Source organism: Ostrinia nubilalis, chromosome 25 (assembly GCF_963855985.1).
Source record: "Ostrinia nubilalis chromosome 25, ilOstNubi1.1, whole genome shotgun sequence".
Taxonomy (NCBI): domain Eukaryota; kingdom Metazoa; phylum Arthropoda; class Insecta; order Lepidoptera; family Crambidae; genus Ostrinia; species Ostrinia nubilalis.
Genome location: NC_087112.1, coordinates 1,962,162 through 1,982,120, shown reverse-complemented (window position 1 = coordinate 1,982,120; position 19,959 = coordinate 1,962,162). Strand labels below are relative to the sequence as shown.

Genomic DNA, 19,959 nt, shown 5'->3' with positions numbered 1-19,959 from the left:
TGTAACTTTTATTAATAACTTTTATTAACTTTTATTAAACTTAGAGCCATAGAAAAGTACCTTTCAGTGGTCCTACCAGTATTTAGTATTTACAATATTTGCGTTTGTGCATTTCACCATTCTCACGAAAAGAGGAATGAAACAAAATCATTTTTAAAAGTTTATTTAGGTGTTCATTTGGTATAACAACTGAAAATTAACACACGCTATTATAAACCCGTAGCAAAGCTATAATTTCATAATTACCAGCTATGGAGGAGTCTATATCTAAATTATTTTTATTCGGGCAGGGCTTGTTACTTATCGAAAACAAATTCACATGTTTTGTGCGCAAAAAAACAATATTCAAAATAGGAACTTATTTAAAATTAAACCAGTGCTATTTTCATGTGTAAACACACAAATTATTTTTAAACGCATAAGACCTTTCCCAAAATAAAATTATAATATTATTAAAATATCGTAACATTAATAAACCAGAACTTTTTAGCGCCTGACGAATAATTTGAACGGCGGATAAGTCCAAACAATTAAATTTAATTCATTCATGACCTTCCTTATGACATTACACACGTTATTTAATTAAATAACGTACTCAGAGTACATTAACTAGTTCTATTACAATTAATATTAAAAGCTTTTAAAAAATAACATCGTCTTTATTTGAAAATAGAGAAACTTAAGTTGATGGAAGGATGTAAGATGGACTTTGACATTAAAAAAACGTAGACTAGACTTTAAATACAAATTACAAACAAAAACAAAACATTCGCAGGCATATTCTTAACAATAACATACAATTAGTTCAATTCAGTATGTATCACCGTCAGCATACACAACGGGCGTCCTATGAAGACCTACTGCATCAAAAATGATTTACAAACCAATTTCTCTAAGTACCCTGTTCCTACAGAATTCCATAGAAATTACACGAACATCAATATTTAAATTATTACACAATAACATTGAATAAATTAATCTTACAACTTAATGTAACATCATTAATATTACTTATTGTAAATAAATAATATAATCACATTGAAATAATGTTAGAAATCGGACCGTCCAAAGCATTTTTCCCTGACCCGTTTGATTAGGTTGTCGTCGGGGGTCAGTTTCCAGTCGAGGGACTTGGGTTCGGGCTCCTCCACGTCCTGCGACTGAGACTCGAAGAGGTCTCTGGAGTGGTGCCGCGACCTTTTCTCAGGTTTGTACGGTCTTTTATACCTATTTTCGTTCAATAATTCCTTCTTTGGGGAGCTCTCGCGGGGCTTAGGCGTCTTCCACATCGGCTCGACGCAAGGTTGCTTCGCCAGCACGTTCGGCGGGGAGAAATAAGAAAAGAACGGACTAGATACCTTAGACTCTTTCTTTTCGTCGTTGTTCGGCATTTCAAGGAATGAAAACGTGTAATCCGCGTCGTAAACTTGCTCTCTCACGTAGGACGTCACGTGTCGCTTGACATGAGTCGGAGAGAGCTCCATGCTGCGCTGCCGAGGCTCATGCTCGTGGCAGGTGTCTTTGTACCGCGTCTGGCATTTCTTTACGCGTGTGACAAAATCGTAATATCTCTCGACGCTTTCGGCGCATTTGTAACAAATTGTGTCCAACGTATCGCTATCTTCGATAACCAACTTCAAGCAAACAAGGATTTTCTCGATCATATTCGTTCTACGACAGTAGTTTCCAAACAATGAAACATTGAATTCGGTTTCAGATAGACAGAGACGGCAGGATTTGCGTGATATTTCCATATTTATACTTATATAAAAATATTATGAGACTCAATTTATAATATCAATGAAAAAGTTAACTCCAAAAACTTTTGCGATGAGCAAACTAAAATGATTATGCCGCCAAAAATGCTAAACTTCTATGATTGGTTGTTTTTTAAACGTCATTCTGACGCTTTGCTTGGATTGGTTAATATCAAAAATGTACGTTCAGAAATACAATCTACACTTTGGAATAAATAGCCAAGAAAACATGACTTGCCAAAAAATACTACGTTGGACGGTTTAGTTGTGTGTATACAATTGCCCTTGTAGGTTTTATCAGTTGCTAAGTATTTTTATAAGGGAGTAATTTTATATTTCTTATTTATTTTTGTTATTTTTCGAATACCATCCAAAATAATTTACGTCATGTTTCGAACGCAAATGTCACGTGGCCATAGAACGTAAATTGTGTATTTCAATTTAAAATTTATTTTTACAGATCTATCACGAAATTCAATAATTCTTTTCAAATACTTTTTTTAGTTAATTTCAAGATAAAATTTATTTCCTTGAATTATTGTAGATAAATCTAATGACTACTACATTCCAGTCTTTGCATCATTCATTTTCTGTTGATTTTCGTGTCAGTCCTGTTTTAAATAGCAGATGAGTAGCTAAGATGATAATAAGTTCCAGTTAATAGAAATTACATTAAGATAAGTAGTTAAATTAACAAGAGAACTTTAGGATCCAAGGACAATCGAAGAGAGGAATCTACTTCTGTACCATTCAGAGGTTATTAATGGATCCTTTTCATTTTTCCTATTCACCAATCATCATACTACTATCACAAGCCACCACACTCCTATTAAATAGATAGTGATCGTATTAATAAAATACCTAATAAATTAATAAATACACATTACAGTCGTCGTTATAAAGCGAAGCTTTTTTCTTATTTTTGTCAGTTAAACACCGCGCTTTTAATTTTCCTACTTTTCTTTAATAAGTTTCGACTTTCGCACTGTAATTGTGATTTTGAATGCGAAAATATTAATGTGAATTAGAATTTGATTTCAATGGTGGAGAATCATTTTGGAAGTTAACAAAATATCTCAAAATCACAGGTTACAGTGAAAAGCGTGAAACTTGGTTGGACTAAACGTTGTCTTCTTCCTTTTTGCCCCAGAACTTGTCGAATCTCGTGCGAGCGCGGTCCAGCACCTCGGAGGCCGTCAGCCCACCGGTGGACTCGTTCACCACAGTCGTGTCGACCACTCCCGGTGCGACTTGGGTCGCTTCAGTCGACTTTTTGATGACTTCTTTCTCCTTCAACGGCTCTTGGGTTGGCGTTTCAGGTGTAATTTGGTTACTGCCGTTAATTCCGTTGGTGCCGTTGATCCCGTTGAGGCCATTGAGTCCGTTAACGTTGTTCATGTCCAGAGCCTTGGTCTCGTCGATGGGGGTGAGGCTGATGGGCGTGGTGGGAGTCTTGTCCGTGCGCTTGCTCAGGCTGGTCGGGGACTCGCTCTTTTTCAAAGAGCGAATCGGAGACATTTGTTGGTGGTGGATTGGCGCGATTTCTGGAAAAGCGTTTTCGATTTTGAGTCGAATATTTTAACGTGCACGACTGAGAGTTTCAAATTCCATCCCCAATTTTATTTACAGTGAAAAGTACAAAGATTTGAAACAGTTTTTGAAGATAGAAATATTAGACAGGAGAGAATTTGAAAATCCCATTGGAAGACACCAACAAGGCACAGAAAAATATACTAATTAACACTTATATTTCAACTATTTTGAAATGGGTTTAAAGCCCAAGCAACAGGGTCTAATTCTAATCATCTATTTTGAATTGGCCGTTATTCTTATGCCATTCTTTTATTTATTCACTTAGATGTTTTCGACATGAATTTATTGTATTTTATTTAGTACTTACTTTGGAATTAATGTCGTTGATTTTTACAATTAATTCGATTTCACTATTATGTACAATAAAAGATTTATTGTCTAATAAGAACTAATGAAATTCTAAAGATATTATGCACTATTTACACGAAGAATAAGAGCTAATCGCTGCATAATATACTAATTATTTAATATTATGTATTTCATTAGGTAATTATATTTTTTATTGTCACTGATACATGCTACCTTCTAATTTTTAACATTAAATCATGCTTTTAGTAAAGTAACTTGAGTTTGGTTATTTGTTAAACACTTTATATTTCATTATGATTTATATAATTCTGTAATACTCGTAATATCCAGGTGTTCTTTAGCCCAAACTCAAGTTAATCTTTTTACATAAACATCAAAGCGAATTTATTAATCACCATCCTGTATCAGATACCTAGGAATCATGCAATCTATCTCTTGAAATGAGTTTACACATTTAGGGCCAAATTAGCATGGAACATGGTTAAATGGTTTCATGAGAAAGTAATTAAGGACACTAGTTACCTAATTAGGAAGGATTAGATATCGATCGACAAGATGCTGTTATTTGAGGATGAGAAAGCTCAAAATATGAACGTTAGTTACTCAGCATAGGTATGAGGTATAATTCAAACAATCATTCATTGTTCTTATACAATGTACCCTGTAGACATTACCATTACGTCTATGAATTTTAAGCTGATATGTAGATGTGAAAAAGTTTAATGACAGAACAGTTACTTTATGAATACTTGAGTAAAGGTTATTTAAGTGAATTATCATAAATCTTAGTATCTGATAAAGCCATTGTAACACCAAGCTTGCATAAATGTCTGAAATTTAAAAAACAGCATCTTCCCGACGAAGAGAGACAGAGACAGGCAGCATGCAAAAGTGAACGAGAATGAGATGGGGAAACAATAATAATATCAAGTGCCATACAGTGAGAGTGTACGCAAACATCGAAACAGACACACACACTGACGAGTGAATACATACGTGGTTGACGCCTCAGCGGAGTACGGTCAAAATAAATAAAAGCATCTCAATTATTGGATTAACACAATTTAATCATGAACTATAATTCAATAGATATAATATAAAACAGATTATATATTTTCTGGTGTCGATCGTGTGTCGTGCTTATGTGGCAGTGACCTCTAATTGGACTTTGAGTCTGGCGTTTAAAGTTCACTGTCGCATGACTGTCTGTGACACTCGTTAAAGTGTATGGCCGATGGCGAGCTAGGCGGTGACGGAGTTCGTCGTACCTGCCGGGGCGGCCGGCTTCACGGTGGCGCCCTCCTCGGCTATGGACCCACCCTTAAACTCAGAGCTAGGGCGCTTAACGCTTTCATCTGAAATAATGGCGAGCGAATTGTATGGTTGATGACGTGAGCCGTGAACGTTACGTTCTATGTCCATCTAATGTCAATCGTGACTTTTTAAACAGGCAAAGGAATCAAATTTTATTCTTACTGTCTTTAAACATTTTAATGGACATACAACTGTAATAAAACAATAATCACAAAATGAAATCAATATTAATGTGATGAGTAAAACCAAATTTTGAGTGTGTGACAATGTGTCGAATGAAAAAATGAGTGTAAACTCAATATAAAACTCGCTTGATGACTTGTAGTACGAGTGTCAGTGTTGCAAGCCTTCTACACCGTCTACGTAGGGTTGCTATACACACTTGAGAATACCTAGATGGTAGAATGAGTGTGATGTGTGTTCTAGCAGTGTAATGTGATGACGTCACATGACTGTGTGATGGTTTGGGGATGTCCCTAAATGTTCCTACATTAACAAGTCAATGGTCTTACAGTTAACCGCAGTTTAATTTATGTAAAGTGAGCCTTATTCAGGGCATGGCAGAGATTGTAGAATTGTCTATGGTGACTTGATTTACTTCTCGTACAAAATGTGGGTAGTTGTAAAATTCGTGAAAGCACAAAGTAAATAAGTACCTACAAATATAAAAAAAGTACTTGGCTTACTTTTCTTCTAAATAAATATTCACAAGAAAAAAGTTTCACTCTTAATTAAAAAAAATACTTATTTTTATTGGAAATAGGTGCAGTTAGAAATATTAATTTTACAAATGGTGCTTGTTTAACTTAAATACAGAAGCAAATATACACTGGCCAAGAATCAACCTTCACCAAAATCATCACCAGTGATGTTTTAAATCTCATCATGTCAAGAATAAGGCACCCTTTCAAGATACTTTATAATATAATTTAATAGTCTTCTGGTGGGCCTTTGAGTAAATACTGATATAATTAGTAGGTACTATCTTTCTAGATAATTACGGGATTTTCGTGTCATTTTTCTTATATTTTCCTTTTTAATTTGCTATCGCAATTAACAATTTTGACTCCCTCACCTTATTGAGTAACTTAAGTAAAGCTTAAACTTATACTAAATACTTATTTAAAGAAGAAATTATATTTATGCGTTTTCAATGCCTTTTTAACTAAAATAGCCGCGTAAAGTAAAAAAATAAATAAGTTAGGTAAGTTTAAAAATACATTCTTTCAATATGAAATAGATAAATTACGACCCGAGAACACATCTGACAATATCTCAAAAAGTTACAGTGACAGAATAATGACACTCAAAAAAATCCGCAATTACCATATAGCCCCAAAATATTCCCATATAGCCCCACCAGAAAACTTGCCCCGACTAATCTAGCTACAATACCCGAGCTTATTCAATAGTCTGCACTCACCGCTCTTGACGTTTTGCGTCACTGTGAAGGTTTTCCCCGTGTCCAGGGGAACGGTCCAGTTGACAGGGTCAGGGGACCGCATGTTCATCTGCTCCGGGGACTTCACCCTGGTAGGTTCAGGGGGCGATTTCACGACAGGGGAGTCGTCGAAGAAGTGGTCTTTGGCCACGGACGCGCTCCGGTGAGACGGGATCTCGTCATCTGGAATTTTGTGGGTGTTGTGGTAAGTATACGTTATAGCTAAGATTTTAAACTTTATTGTTACCTAATATTTGAATCAATAGGATCGATATTGCTGCTCTGTGTCTAATGTCAAAATTTGGGGACATTTTTGCAATTTTATCGATAAAATGTGCCGATCCCAAGTAGATTAAAATTTAAGTAATTTAATACAGAAATTCTATCCAAAAGTGTGAGTGTCTTTACATAATTTTTAAATATTCTAGTTAATTAAATAATATTTTACATACATGCTTGGTTGTAGTGAGGATAGAAAAGCCGTCGTAAAAGATAGGCCTAGAAATGAGTGGTGCATTTCTCAAATTCGGTTGTAAGTGAACTCAATTTAGTTCAAAGTTACTTAAAGGCAACAAATATTTAACCTGTAAAATATTCACTAGTAAAATAAGTCAAGGAAGATTAAATAATTACGGAAACAGACCTAATTACAATAACCAAGACTCCCGTTCCCATCACAAATTGGAAAATCTAAATGATATTCAGCTAACATCAAATTAACACACTGCATGCAAATAATTTTCTAAGGAACATAATTGTAACTCCATACTTATAATCGCGTAAAACCAGATAGTTTTCATTTTAGATAAATTAATCAAACCCCACTTTGAACAAAATGTCCCCATTTCACACGACTATGAGTATAGAGCACTTACAGGAAATATTCTATACACACACTATCTATAACATTGACAAATAAATATTGCACACATTGTAAATTTTACTAGTTGTCTATTTTGTCTATACTTAGTTATTAATTTGTGCGCTATTGTGAAATGTGACTATTTTTTTCAGTTATTTTCATCAAAAAACTTTTGTGATTCCTACTAAGTATTCTATTAAATCTCAAAGTTTCTTCGTAAGTTCGTTTAAAATATTACAAGAATGAGCTTCATTCAGTATTTTCAGTCAAGAAATGAATAAATTAAAAATATTGTATAAAAATCCCCATCAATGAGGAAACTCCACAAAACGTTCACATCTATAGTGGAAGGGTGCAGGTGTCACACGGACGGACAAAAAACACAGCCACGTCGCGTGGCGTGACACTCACGTTTGTGAGGTGACACTGACACGCGAGTGACGTGACAAGCCATTCCCTCCGGTGCCAGGATATTACGTGACGGGGTTGCGTAGACGCACTGACCAATAAACAAATGAAGAATCAAAATCACAAAAGCAAGACAGAATTTTAAAGCCAGAGGCCAAAATTAAAGGAATGTTGCCAATTGGAAAAGAGGGAAAATATAAAACAAAAGTTTAAAAAAGCAACCAACTATTGGAGCGCCAGTTACTGCAAACATTCGCGAAGGTTGTATGTTACAATAACAGATTACATAGTGTAAATCTTGGGGTCATTGGACAACATTCTACGTGCTCCCGGACCAGACTATAGTATGACAGTCAATTTAATTTGCAATTTCTCCTAAACTGTATTTCAAGAAAATCACCAACAAGACTGATTATGTGTTCACAGTAATTGGCGTCCAACAAGCAACACTCCCACGGTGCAACACAGAGCGTCGACGCAACGTCACTCGTACGCACCCAACTTTATTCCCACTTTCGAGACGCTGCGGCTGCGGCGGCCCCTGCCCGGCGCCCCGGTGGCCCCCAGGGCCCCAGGGGCCACCACCCCGTTAGTAAGGGGGGCCACTTTGCTCGGCGCGGAGGGGGACCGCCCCCCGCGGGATGTAGACCTAACTCTATTACTAGCCCCTCTACTCAACGGCAAACCTACAGAAAGAAATTTGGCTACTGAACATTTTTCGTGGCTTTTGAGAAATTGGCTCTGAAAATTGGTAACTAACTTTTAAAGTACCATGACAAGTTATGGTTATCCTGTAGGAGGACCTTATTGTCCCTTTTAATTATTCGACTTTTACATTACATAAAGTGAATAAAATTAAGATTTTGGTACGAGCATAGTAAAGCACGTAATATATTTTGGCTAAACGATAGCCATTTTTGTAAACACAGTACTTTATACAAAGTTTCCCTAGCTAACATTCCAAAAAGGTCATTTGTCGAATTTGCCCCATGCGACGAATGTTGCATAGGTTTGTTGGAATTTCCCCAACGTGATGTATAGAAATTACCAGGGTAAGTAGATTAAAGAAAAGCTGTTATTAGGTTTTGTTTTTAGAACATAGAGCCAATTCTCAAATTTATCCACAGGGTCAGGGGCAGGCATCAAGCAGGAACACGACATTAACTAAATGATAGTTAACAGTTGAAGGCAAGATACACATCAAATTAGCAATAATTATTCAACAAGAGTTCTACTGAAGAACTAAGTATTTCAGATTATAGGTTTTTAAAACTAATTAATGAAGTAACAAGGTCTAATTTTACATAAACTCTAAGTAAAAATTATTCCATTCATCTCAAAATAATCGTCTTTTCGTCTAAGTTCAGTTCTATAGCCTGACCAGGAACATAAAAACCCTGGCATAGAGGCGCGTCAATTGCATTTGATAGTGCAACACTGGGTACAGTCGTACCTGTATTAAATTAATAGGCTAACTTTATGTATCAGGTTTCAGGATTATAGGCTAATTTAATATTTTCATAAATTAACAAAAAAATATTATATTATAGGTAAACTGGTTTAAATAAATTAAATGAAACCATCAATCGAGCAAGTAGGATTTTATTATTATTCATCAATAATCAAATTCTGAACTTGAATATTCAACTACAATGTCTGCTCATGAACGCTTCAAACTCGGTACTTCTTTCCCAATTCCATAAAATTCAATACTTACAAAGTGACAAAAAACTTTAAAATAGGTAGTTGAAACAAACCACAGCTAATTTTCATAGTTGACTGTACTATATGATAAACATGTCAGTCAATTTGACAACCTTTGTCGGAAACATTATTCAATGAAAATATTGTCCGAACCCTTAGTATTTCTCTTCGACAAATACTTTAACACATTGTGAACCACTTTTCTTTCACGACTATAAAAAGATTTTAGCAATTTAATTCACAAAATCAATTGCGCACATTTAAAATAAAGTTTGTTTACACTTTGACAGCAATAGACTGACATGCATGGTGACATGTCAATGAAGTTTTCAGTTACTGTTGCCATTAAAAGAAATTAGTACCATTAATTTTCCGCAACATGGCGAGGGTTTTTATGTTCCTGGTCAGGCTATACAAAGAAATATTTTTATCTAATAATAAAATCATCAATCAATCAATCATTATGGCATGTTATTTATTGCCAAAATAATGTGAATGGTTCCAGTAATATTAATTAATTAAATAATAATTTGAAATGATTTGGAAGTGAATTAAATGTGAGCTGGATAATTTGATGACTTTCATAAGCCGTTTTACTGGTTACACGCATATCTTCGCGTACGCGTAAATGTCAGTTTTGACCCATTGAATCCATGCTCTCACTAGGAAATAGAAGTCCCGCGACACATATCTATAACGAACTTCTATGACTTAGTAATGTATCTGCCTATCGTCAAAATTCTACAGTTATTCGTGTAGCTCTAATTCTACACTCATTTGTAATCTTGATATTATTGATACAGTTCAGTGTCACATCTTTTATACCACATTACTTTTTTGGGTAATACAGACACATTAAAGAGATGTAAATCCCAAAAGAAAGACATTAACATGATGATTTTTCTCACTATCTTCAGTCATAAAACAAAAATAACAATAATATCAGTTACGGTATTGCCCCTAGATTGGGGCAAGACCGTAACACGGGGCAAGAACGTAATTATGACAGCTACTGAAGCGTCTACATTACAGCAACTTACCGGTAGGCTTGGCGGGCCTTGGCGATGGTTCGTGGCCGTTGGGCAGATGCTTGGCGTGCGGAGAGCCGTGCGCGGGCGCAGGGTCGGCGGAGCGTGGGCGGCGGCGCGGCGACCGGAACGATAGGTTCTCGCCCGATTTGGCGCCTGGAAACCGGTTGCAAGCGGTATTAGCGATGGAGGGAGCTGGTGCAAGAAGGGTATAATTTGGAGAATGAATTTGGCCGATCAAATCTAATAGTAGCTAGTCTAATCCAAAGGATTAGAAGCTGCTGTGGCAATCTGTCTGATAGATACAATTTGGAGAGTGAATTTCTGATCCAATCAAAAAGTAACGATGTTCCCGAAGCTTTCAAAGCTGAAGAAGCATTGGGCTGGTCATAAGTTCTAAAGTGAAGATCGTAACTTGGCAAACGCAGTTTAGTTAGTCGTGAGGATTTTGCTGGAGTATATGTATAGTGCTGTGACATAGTAGGGGTGTTCAGCTACGGAAAACTACTTGCTGGTTACGACTTTACGATGGGGACTTGGCAAAAGGCGAGCGCTATTCAAATCCTCAACATTAATTGACCGAAGAGCGTGCTTTAAGTAGCTTTACTAGTTACATCACATTTTTGAGAAAGTGACTGATGCTGTTTAATTGTGCTGTTCAGGAATAAATGCTCTATGGAATTCTACTCCTTGCCTGTGCGCATCATAAAAGGTGCAAAGCACTGGGCGAGATTTATCAGCCAAGTTAGTCATATAATATGGCTCACAGCCTGTTTTTTGAATTGATGATGATGTTATAAGCTTATGGAGCTCTACAACACACTCACCCAATTACCTCCATTCTGCTAGCGATTTCTTAGATGTCAAATGCATGAGAGGTACTAGTGACAATGATCAGTACCACATTACTCACCGTCTTGAGCAGCTCCTTCGTCGAAGCTATGCCCCTGCAGCTTCTTCCTCTGCTTCTGAGGCGAGGTTTTATGAGGGGACCGCTCCAGCGCCTTCGTCTCTTGCAGCTTGGCGTGGATAGACTGGTGCGGCGCTGAGCGGAACGAGCGGAACTTCTTCGGGGAAGTACCCTTGGACTCCTTGCCATCTTTTTCGTCTCGAGGCAATGCCCTGCAGAAGAAGACATATGATTAGTTTAAGCTACAGATTTACAATATTTGGATTTGGCTTTAGAAGCAAGGTACTGTAAAGACAGTTGATTTTATCTCTTTATTTATGATAGAGACAATAATACGACAAAAATAAAACTAACAACTTCATGGGAGTAACCAATAAATAGTTCGATTTAATTTATTGTGCATTATTGTCTCTGTATCTGTCTTCATTGACTTGTGATTGCTATAGTTACTGTGTCCATGGAAAGGCTCGATGTGACATCAAACTTCCATATTCCAAAACTAAACGGCTGATGATTGTCTCTACACTACATTACTTAGCATGTCGATGGCCTTTTCTGTTGCCATTCAAGCCATTCTTTGCTTTGCATCAGCCTTTTTGCTACTAATTATACTTATGATAATGTTAAGCAGGATTACGTCCGGCTGAAAGGACCTTATAAGAACTACAGTGGAAATATTAGTTGGTCCTTCGAGCCGGATGTCCTGCTTCATAAATCTCGGGTGCATCACTTACTTGTGATTGGTGGAAGCAAGTGATAGGGCTGACAGCGAGGACCGGCGCGACACTTGGTACCAGAGCTCGATTTGCTTATTGTAAAGCTGTGTGATGTGTTCAGGAGCTAGTTCGGTTCCCCAGCCGCGGTACTGTCGAATAATGGCAATTTTGAGAATGACGAAGCATGATGACTAAGCTCGACTGTTATGATCGTTCGGATGGTGGCTCAAGGATAAGAGGAGTAAGAAAACAAATTAATTCAGGACGGAAAAATATTTGGGGGTCTAAACGGTGTTTCGCTTGTATTCATCAAAAATTATGTTCACAAGATATTCACAGTGTACTGGCAGTTTCTTTGGCAACTCTAAACTAGCATCAAACCTATCACATCTCTAGGCGTATCCTGAGATGTATTCACAGCGTACGTATCCTCGCTCCTTCAGCCTTACATCTCAGTATACGGCTAGGCGCTCCTCTTTTAATGGGAATTTAGTGGTATTCTATTGTAAATGGCCGCAGACCTTGTATTCGCCGGCGCGCTTGCGCAGGTCCAGGACTTCGCGGTACCAGGAGTCGCCCTGCGCGAGCCCCAGCGGCTGCAGGCCGGCGGCGCGCAGCGTGCTGGCGCTGTCCTCCCCCGCGGGCCCCGCCGCCCCCGCGGGCCCCGCCGCCCCCGCCCGCGCCCCGGCCCCCGCCCCCGCCCCCGCGCCCTCCCCCGACCCCCCTGCCACTTGCTTCTCCCCCAGCATCCTCTCGCTCGCCTCCTCATTCGTCTTTCCTTTCCCCCTGCATTTCGTAAATGTCCCTTTAGACGCCTCATACACGTACTGAGAGAACGGTCTAAATTTCTTTTTGTACTCGCTTTTGTAACGTTTCCTATTATCTTTGGAACGATCCTCCCCGTTGGATATGAGGGCCGATAGCGCGCTACGGAACGTCGATTTTCTGCAAAATTCCATTTTAAGTCTTAGACGCTTGGAGTTTACGATGATGATGCGGCAAAAGAAACAGCTCGCGCCGAGCCGGGTTAGTAAGGTAGACATGCTTCAAATAATTTTCAAGCTCGCAATGGTGAGTTAGGATGTCAGACGGAGAAGAGTCTAGAGGTCGACCGACAGACGTGTGGGCGCCGCCCAGTGACTACTAATTCCAAAATAGTGTTATAGAAGTGTTGGGTGAGACATTGACATACAATCTAACAAAAATCTGTATGAACGTTCACATCGACAAGTGCAGGACACATTGATATTTAAAAAGTATCTATTAGCTGTCATTCCGAACTAGTATCGTCTAAAACTACTCGGCCTACACACCGCCACCGTGAGGAGAAATGTAAGCAAATACCAAAAACGAAATTTAGACTTGTTCTGCTGTTAGTACTTGTTTGAAAAGAATTAGGGGCAGAACACACATGAAGGAAACTTCGGCAGGATGGGAGCTACCAATTGGGCTTGGCGCCAGGGAACCAGTAATGAATCATGTCTGGAGTTGCATCGTTTTGCTGTTAAAGCCTGCAGTCTGCCAAAAAAGTTGGGCAATGACCCAATACGAGCTACTACATCCCAATGGGACTGTGAAGAGCTCTTGTAAAATATTTACTGCGAGAATCGACAAATTTTCGAGACATAATAAGTGTTCAAGTGTAAGTTTGAGAGATAAAGTTAACATCAAAATTTGATTTTCACGAGAAGTACAAAATGGCAGACACTTTCTTTAGATGAAATGAATCAAATATTGAATCACGTCGTTGTGTATCTTATGAACTCAAACAATTCCTCTATGATTAATTACTGAATTAAAAGTGTAAAGAGGTGAAATTAAATTTAATATAAAAGTTTCCTTCATGATAGGGGTTAGTACACAAAGCTAGACACAGAAAAAGTCAGAAGCTATTAGCAGTAACTTTGTTTAAAAAACTTTAATAATCTTCACCTGAAAAGTTATGGAATCCAAAATATTATCTTTGAAATGTTAGTATTTACAGTTCTACTATATTTTTAATAATACATACATAATCATCTACATAAATTTAGATACGATGTCCGGAATTTCACGGATTTTTGTAAAATAAATAACGATAGGGTTGTGTGTTAGTGTGAGACAATTTGAGACTGTGTGTGTCTGAATGAGAAAAGGGTATAATTTTAGACCACAACCTTTAGATTTGATGAGATTACTTGCGAAGAAGCTGCTGCTTTAGCTCGAAGCAAAGCATTTGTGAGGACCTTAGATACTGTGATAGTTTTGCAAATTTACAGACTGTTTCTTGAATTGATTTGAATGTTCAGTGTTTAATGTTATAAAAAATAAACCATGCTTGTATTAAAAAGAAAAATATCATAAAATACCAATGAAACAATCCATAATTTATAATATGAACTATAGAAAAATATGAGAAGCGTTTCATGAGAGTGTGGTTAAGCTGAAGCTTTTGTTGAGCGCCTGGTTACGGCGCCCTATAATATTTATGGGCAAACTTTGCACGTGGGTAGTTCAACTCACGCTAGTCAACGTTTTGTTAACAAGTTTAACCATGTAAACAGGCGCTCAACTTTCATAGTTAAAATGGAAGTTGGTCGGTTAAATCGAGTTGGTTATTCATTATTCAATCATGTATTGTAATATTACTTTCAATTTTACTACAAATGACGTAATGATTTTATCCTTGTGCAAAATTATTTGATTTGGTTTGTTATTAAAAATACTAGATATTTTTTTAATAAAAAGGTGAAAGTTTACATGAAAACTGTAAGACCAATAATCTGTTAAACATTACAATTCATCATTCTTGAATTTAACTGTCCTTAATGTCTTTGAAAGTTCTTAGAGATCATAACAATATCATCTAGATAACCAAATCGATATAACCGAATCAACTTCCATCCACGATTATCGGTTCTAAGTGGGCACTAACCTCTGCACTCCTGGCTTCTGGCCGTTCCATAGGTAGTCTTCGATGTACCTCTTGTGGTCATCGTGGTCGTCCACATGGTTCATGAGAGGTTCGGCTTCTACCGACCCTGGAAAAGTTTGCGGGATTTGACGATATTCTGTTGATAGTACCTATAATTCCTTTTCGATCTTTAAACATTTGATTCCCATTATGTAAAGATTAGTGTGTTTGTTTTCCTTCATTAACACATTATTTTTATCAACTTATGTAGTTACATGTAATAATAGGTAAACGTATATACACGTAGGAGTTTTATGTATTATGAAATCCGAAGAAGTTTCAGTCTAAGTACAGATAGAATTCCGAAGAGTTTCGCCTAGCTGAATTTTTCAATACCAAAGTTTGGGCTATAAATACGTGAACAATAAAAGTTGTTTGAAGACTCTCCCCCTAAAACACTTTGATTGAAGGCGGGTGTTTGAACAGAATTCACAATTATCTTCTCAGCTTTAATCAACCTGCTTAATAGTTAAATAATGAGATTAATCATAATTAGGAATAGAGGTTTTGAAGTATAATCTACCCTCACAGCTGAACTTCGTAAATCTCTTCTGAGAGAGCAAAACTAAAGTTTCTGGAGCAAGTTTAATCTCAGTCAGGATGGTTTGAATAAGTTAGAGGGATTAGAAGTGATTTCATTTTAAATTGAATATTTACTTCTTTACTAACTGATAATATTATAAAAGTGAAAATAACTCCGTTTTTGAAAGAAAGAAAAAGTATTTAATTGGTGCAAGTACATCCTTACAAGATAAAAAAATAACATCAAAAACCAATCAACAGGATACAAAATGGCGCTCTCACACTTGACTGAGCTGGCCTCACAGTTATAAAAGTATGTATTGGTCTTCAGTATGACAGACAGCAGAAGTAGCCTACTTCTGTTAGCAAGTGAATAGAAAAGAAACCATTTTCTTTGAAGTTATTTTATGATTTTGGCAAAAAAAAATATTTTTGTATGTGTCAATTTCTATACTTACTTATGACAAAGAAGAGTGTGCCTAGGTAGTTTATAACGCGAATCTATACTTACTAATATTATAAATGTGAAAGTAACTCTTGTCTGTCTGTCTGTCTTGCTTTCACGCCTAAACAACTGAACCGATTTTGATGAAATTTGGCATAGAGATAGTTTGATGAAATTTGGCATAGAGATAGTCCCGGGAAAGGACATAGGATAGTTTTTATCTCGGTTTTTGAAACAGGGACGCGCGCGATAAAGTTTTTCTGTGACAGACAAAATTCGACGCGGGCGAAGCCGCGGGCGGAAAGCTAGTAACAATAATAATATAAAAGTGTGCTAAGCTACACTGTTATAAGGATTAACGGTGATCCATTTACGTAAAAATAGATTTAGGCAATAAACGCTAGCGGCAGACAGCGGCTAGACTCAAGGCCGGTGTGAAACCTAACATGGCCAGTCACATGTAGCTTAGGAAAGTTTCGTCTTACGATACGATACGATACGATAGTGCCGACCCAGCCAGGACGAGGCCTGTCCCGGTCAAACCGGTATACCAGGGGGCACGATTTTAAGGAAAGACACGCTCTGGGATGGGAGAGGACGGCCGACTAGCCGCTGCGTCTTTTAAACCGCAACCGGTCGACCACAACCAAGTAGATATGCATCCTGAGCCTGGTCTAGGAAAATAGGTAAAGACGGGTTATCGTTGATAGGACTGAGCGTTGATGCGATGAGATGGGCGGTCTGGCCTTTGATGGTGGCTTTGGTTGTTCTTGGTTCATATACTGCTGCTAGACTAGCCTCGTTGTTCTCTTGATGTCTGCGGTACTAAGTTTTTGTCGTCTCTGTATCTTCCAGATTAATTATTTCTTCTACTTCTTTTCTTAGTGTCGTTGGAAGAACTAAATGCGTGGTGCGATGAGATGGGCGGTCTAGCCTTTGGTGTGGGAGGTGGCTTGTTTATTCTTTGTTCTCGTACTACTACTGGACTAGCTTCATTGTTCTCCCAATTGTATCGTCTTATTTTCTGCCTATATATTCCTCCAGGTAAAACATTTCTTGTATTTCTTTTCTTTAGCTTAATCTGGCTTTTAGTGAGACGGCTTGGTTATTCTTAGTTCTTGTACTGCTACAAGACTAGCATCATTGTTCTTCCGATTTTATGCTTCTTTTCTTGATATTGGTGGTCGGACTGAGCGTTGATGCAATGCGATGGGCGGTCTGGCTTTTGTTGAGGCGGCTTGGTTTTTCTTAGTTCTACTGCTACAAGACTAGCTTCATTTTTTTTCCAATTTTATGCTACTTTTCTTGATATCGTTGGTAGGACTGAGCGTTTCTGTGATGAGACGGGCGGTCTGGCCTTTGGTGAGATGTCTTGGTTCTTGTACTGCTGCTAGGCTATGTTCCTTTTTCTCCTGAGTTCTGTGTTAGGTAGGTACCTACTGAGTTTTTGACGTTTTCTTTCCTTTACATGTTCCGGGTCAGATATTTCTTATGCTTCATTTCTCTGTGTCATAATTGAGTTCACTCTTTTCTATTTCTTGGATAGTAGATATTTAAATTTTAGTTCCATTTATCCACAACCTCTGAAAAACTTGACCCTTTTGTTTTTTTTTTTTAATAATTACTACGGCGATAACTGTGGTTTTGGGTTTTTTGTCGTCTTCTTTGTTGTCTGTTTTCCCTGATTCGAATATTTCTTTTTTTTTTTTTTTGTCTTGGGCTAAATAAATCTTCTCTTTTCGATTATTTGATTTACACTTTTGACTATTCAGTCGATATTATGCGGTTCTGGGTTTTTGTCGTCTTTTTCGCTGTCTTTTGACATTATTTTTCCATATCTAGTGTTTCTTGTGCTGCTTTTCTTATTTATTTTTATGGTGGGTTAATTTAGTCTTCTCTCTTTCGTTTCTTGGATTGTGCTTGATGCGGTAAGCGGACGGCTGGCCACTAAAAACGGCATTTTTAGGAGCGTCTTCATATTTTCCTAACATTAAACGGTTCGCCTTGGTGTAATCTAATATGATTTCTTTTAGTTCAATGATCTTTATGCAGGGTGATTGTTACATTGAGTTTCTTTCATCGTTTCCATTAAGTTTTTATTTTTTCACTGTTTCGTTGATTTTTTTTCGGTGGATATTTTTTATTTCTTTTAGTACTTAAATTATTTTCCGATGTCTTCAAGATATACATGATATTGTCCTCTCAAGGCAAAAGACATTGCTAACTGCCTCGTTGGATTAGGTTTTTATGCTCTTGGTGAAAGTATGTATTCTCATTGAAAAAAATCTTATTAGATTCAAATTTTCTGGTTGAAATCCGTTTTCCGACAAAGTTGCAGCAGAGCTTGTTGAGCTGTATGTGTACACTGTAGGTTAAATTGCTTTCGATCTGAAGTTTCTTATTGGAATACGTAGTTTCTGCAATCGATTTGAATATTTTGTGGTTCCTATAGGATTTCGTTATTAAATGGTCAATGGCATGGTTTTGGTTCCAGTTTTTGAGTTTTCTTGCTATTAAATGAGTTTTTTAGGCGGAGTATATCTCTTCTGTCTATGATGAAGACCCTTTGCAAAATTCCTTGACTTCTCAGTGCATTTAAGTCTCTTAAAACTGTATTATGTTCGGTTACTCTTTCAATTTTCCGATTCCGGTAAGCTGATGTTCTATCTGATAGTATTTATCTATGCATGTGTAAATATGGCAGTAAATCCTGATTCTTTTAGGCTCAAAATTTCTTAGATGATTTTCCAGGTACCTGGTCTGCTCTTTGATTGGTGATTCACTTGTTTCATCCACTAGGTATATTTTTCTCGTTAAAATGTACAAGATCTTGTCTGGCCGCTTTTTGATCAAGTCTGGGATACATAGGTTCATTGATTTGGTAAGCTCTTTCTCAAAGTCGATATTTTCCATCGCCAGGTAGTTTTAAAGTGTATGCCTTCATTTTTTAGCTGTAGAAAGGGGCTTATAACTAGAGGGTTAGTGAATTATGACTAAGGTGTTAATAGTATTTTGTATTGTCAAAGCGTCAAGTCTTTTGTTTTTAACCTGCTTTCAACAAAATGTTAGTCGGGCCACCTCTTTTTTTGTATGAGTTGTACTTTTGGTTGGTGAATGGTTTACGACGTGCAGATGTGACTAAAAGCAAAGGATCTCTACTAGCTGTTGTTTCAAATATTTTTTTGTGTATTTCGTGGCAAATGTGTTTAAAGTGTCCATCTACTAATGGTAGTGCAATAGTGAAGTTAAATTTTATTGCTTTTGGAAACTTTTTATGGCGACCAGATGTTGACCTTTCTTGGTACGCGCTTTGAAATTGTGTGCAATAGATGTCTGTTATAGAATGTGTTTGGTGAAAGTTTTGTAGGGATCTTTCTTTGTTATCAATTATTATTTATACCTACTATAATGACATGCAAGAAGTAGAATACAATGTATTCTACATACATGTAGACATGTAGAGTACATGTGGAATCTGTATGTATCAAAATTATTAATAAAAATGTAAAGTTTATGGACCAAAAGTTAGAGCTATTCATTTGACAAACTACGATCTATGTTACATAATTATTTTAAACTAGCTGACCCGGCGAACTTCGTACCGCCTTAGCGTAGAGATTTTCTTAATATTTTTTTCCGTAAGAACCATCCTTGGACTTCCACAAACATTTAAAAAAAAGAATTATCGAAATCGGTTCAGCCGTTCACACGTGATGCCGTGACAACGCGAAACGGGTTTCATTTTTATATATATAGATGAAAATACTAGATCATAATTATGCTTTTGCTTTAGTGCTTTTGGCAAGATAATTGACACCAAATATTTACATAAATATAAAGAAAGAAAGATAAGGAAAGATCTCACCGGGTTTCGTCGGATTAGTTTTCTAGGCTTTTAGCTTAGGCGCTGTGCTGGTCACTGTGTACTCGCAGCTTTTTTCTCACCTACAGTTTTTCTCACTCAAAAATACCACTAATTTGACCAGCTGACTATGTT

The 19,959-nt window shown here is 37.2% G+C and overlaps 1 protein-coding gene across 1 annotated transcript in view; it reads right to left on the bottom strand.

The window, feature by feature from the left end:
- Window positions 1–147: 147 nt before the first annotated feature.
- LOC135084058 (uncharacterized) overlaps window positions 148–19,959 on the bottom strand; it is an 86,990-nt gene continuing 67,178 nt past the window's right edge. The window contains exons 7-14 of the mRNA XM_063978801.1: window positions 14,957–15,062; window positions 12,564–12,987; window positions 12,061–12,191; window positions 11,330–11,538; window positions 10,429–10,572; window positions 8,182–8,370; window positions 6,397–6,597; window positions 148–3,301 (exon numbers count right to left, since the gene is read on the bottom strand). Of these exons, the coding sequence (XP_063834871.1) occupies window positions 2,877–3,301; window positions 6,397–6,597; window positions 8,182–8,370; window positions 10,429–10,572; window positions 11,330–11,538; window positions 12,061–12,191; window positions 12,564–12,987; window positions 14,957–15,062 (1,829 nt within the window). The 3' untranslated portion in view covers window positions 148–2,876. The remainder of the gene's footprint in view (window positions 3,302–6,396; window positions 6,598–8,181; window positions 8,371–10,428; window positions 10,573–11,329; window positions 11,539–12,060; window positions 12,192–12,563; window positions 12,988–14,956; window positions 15,063–19,959) is intronic.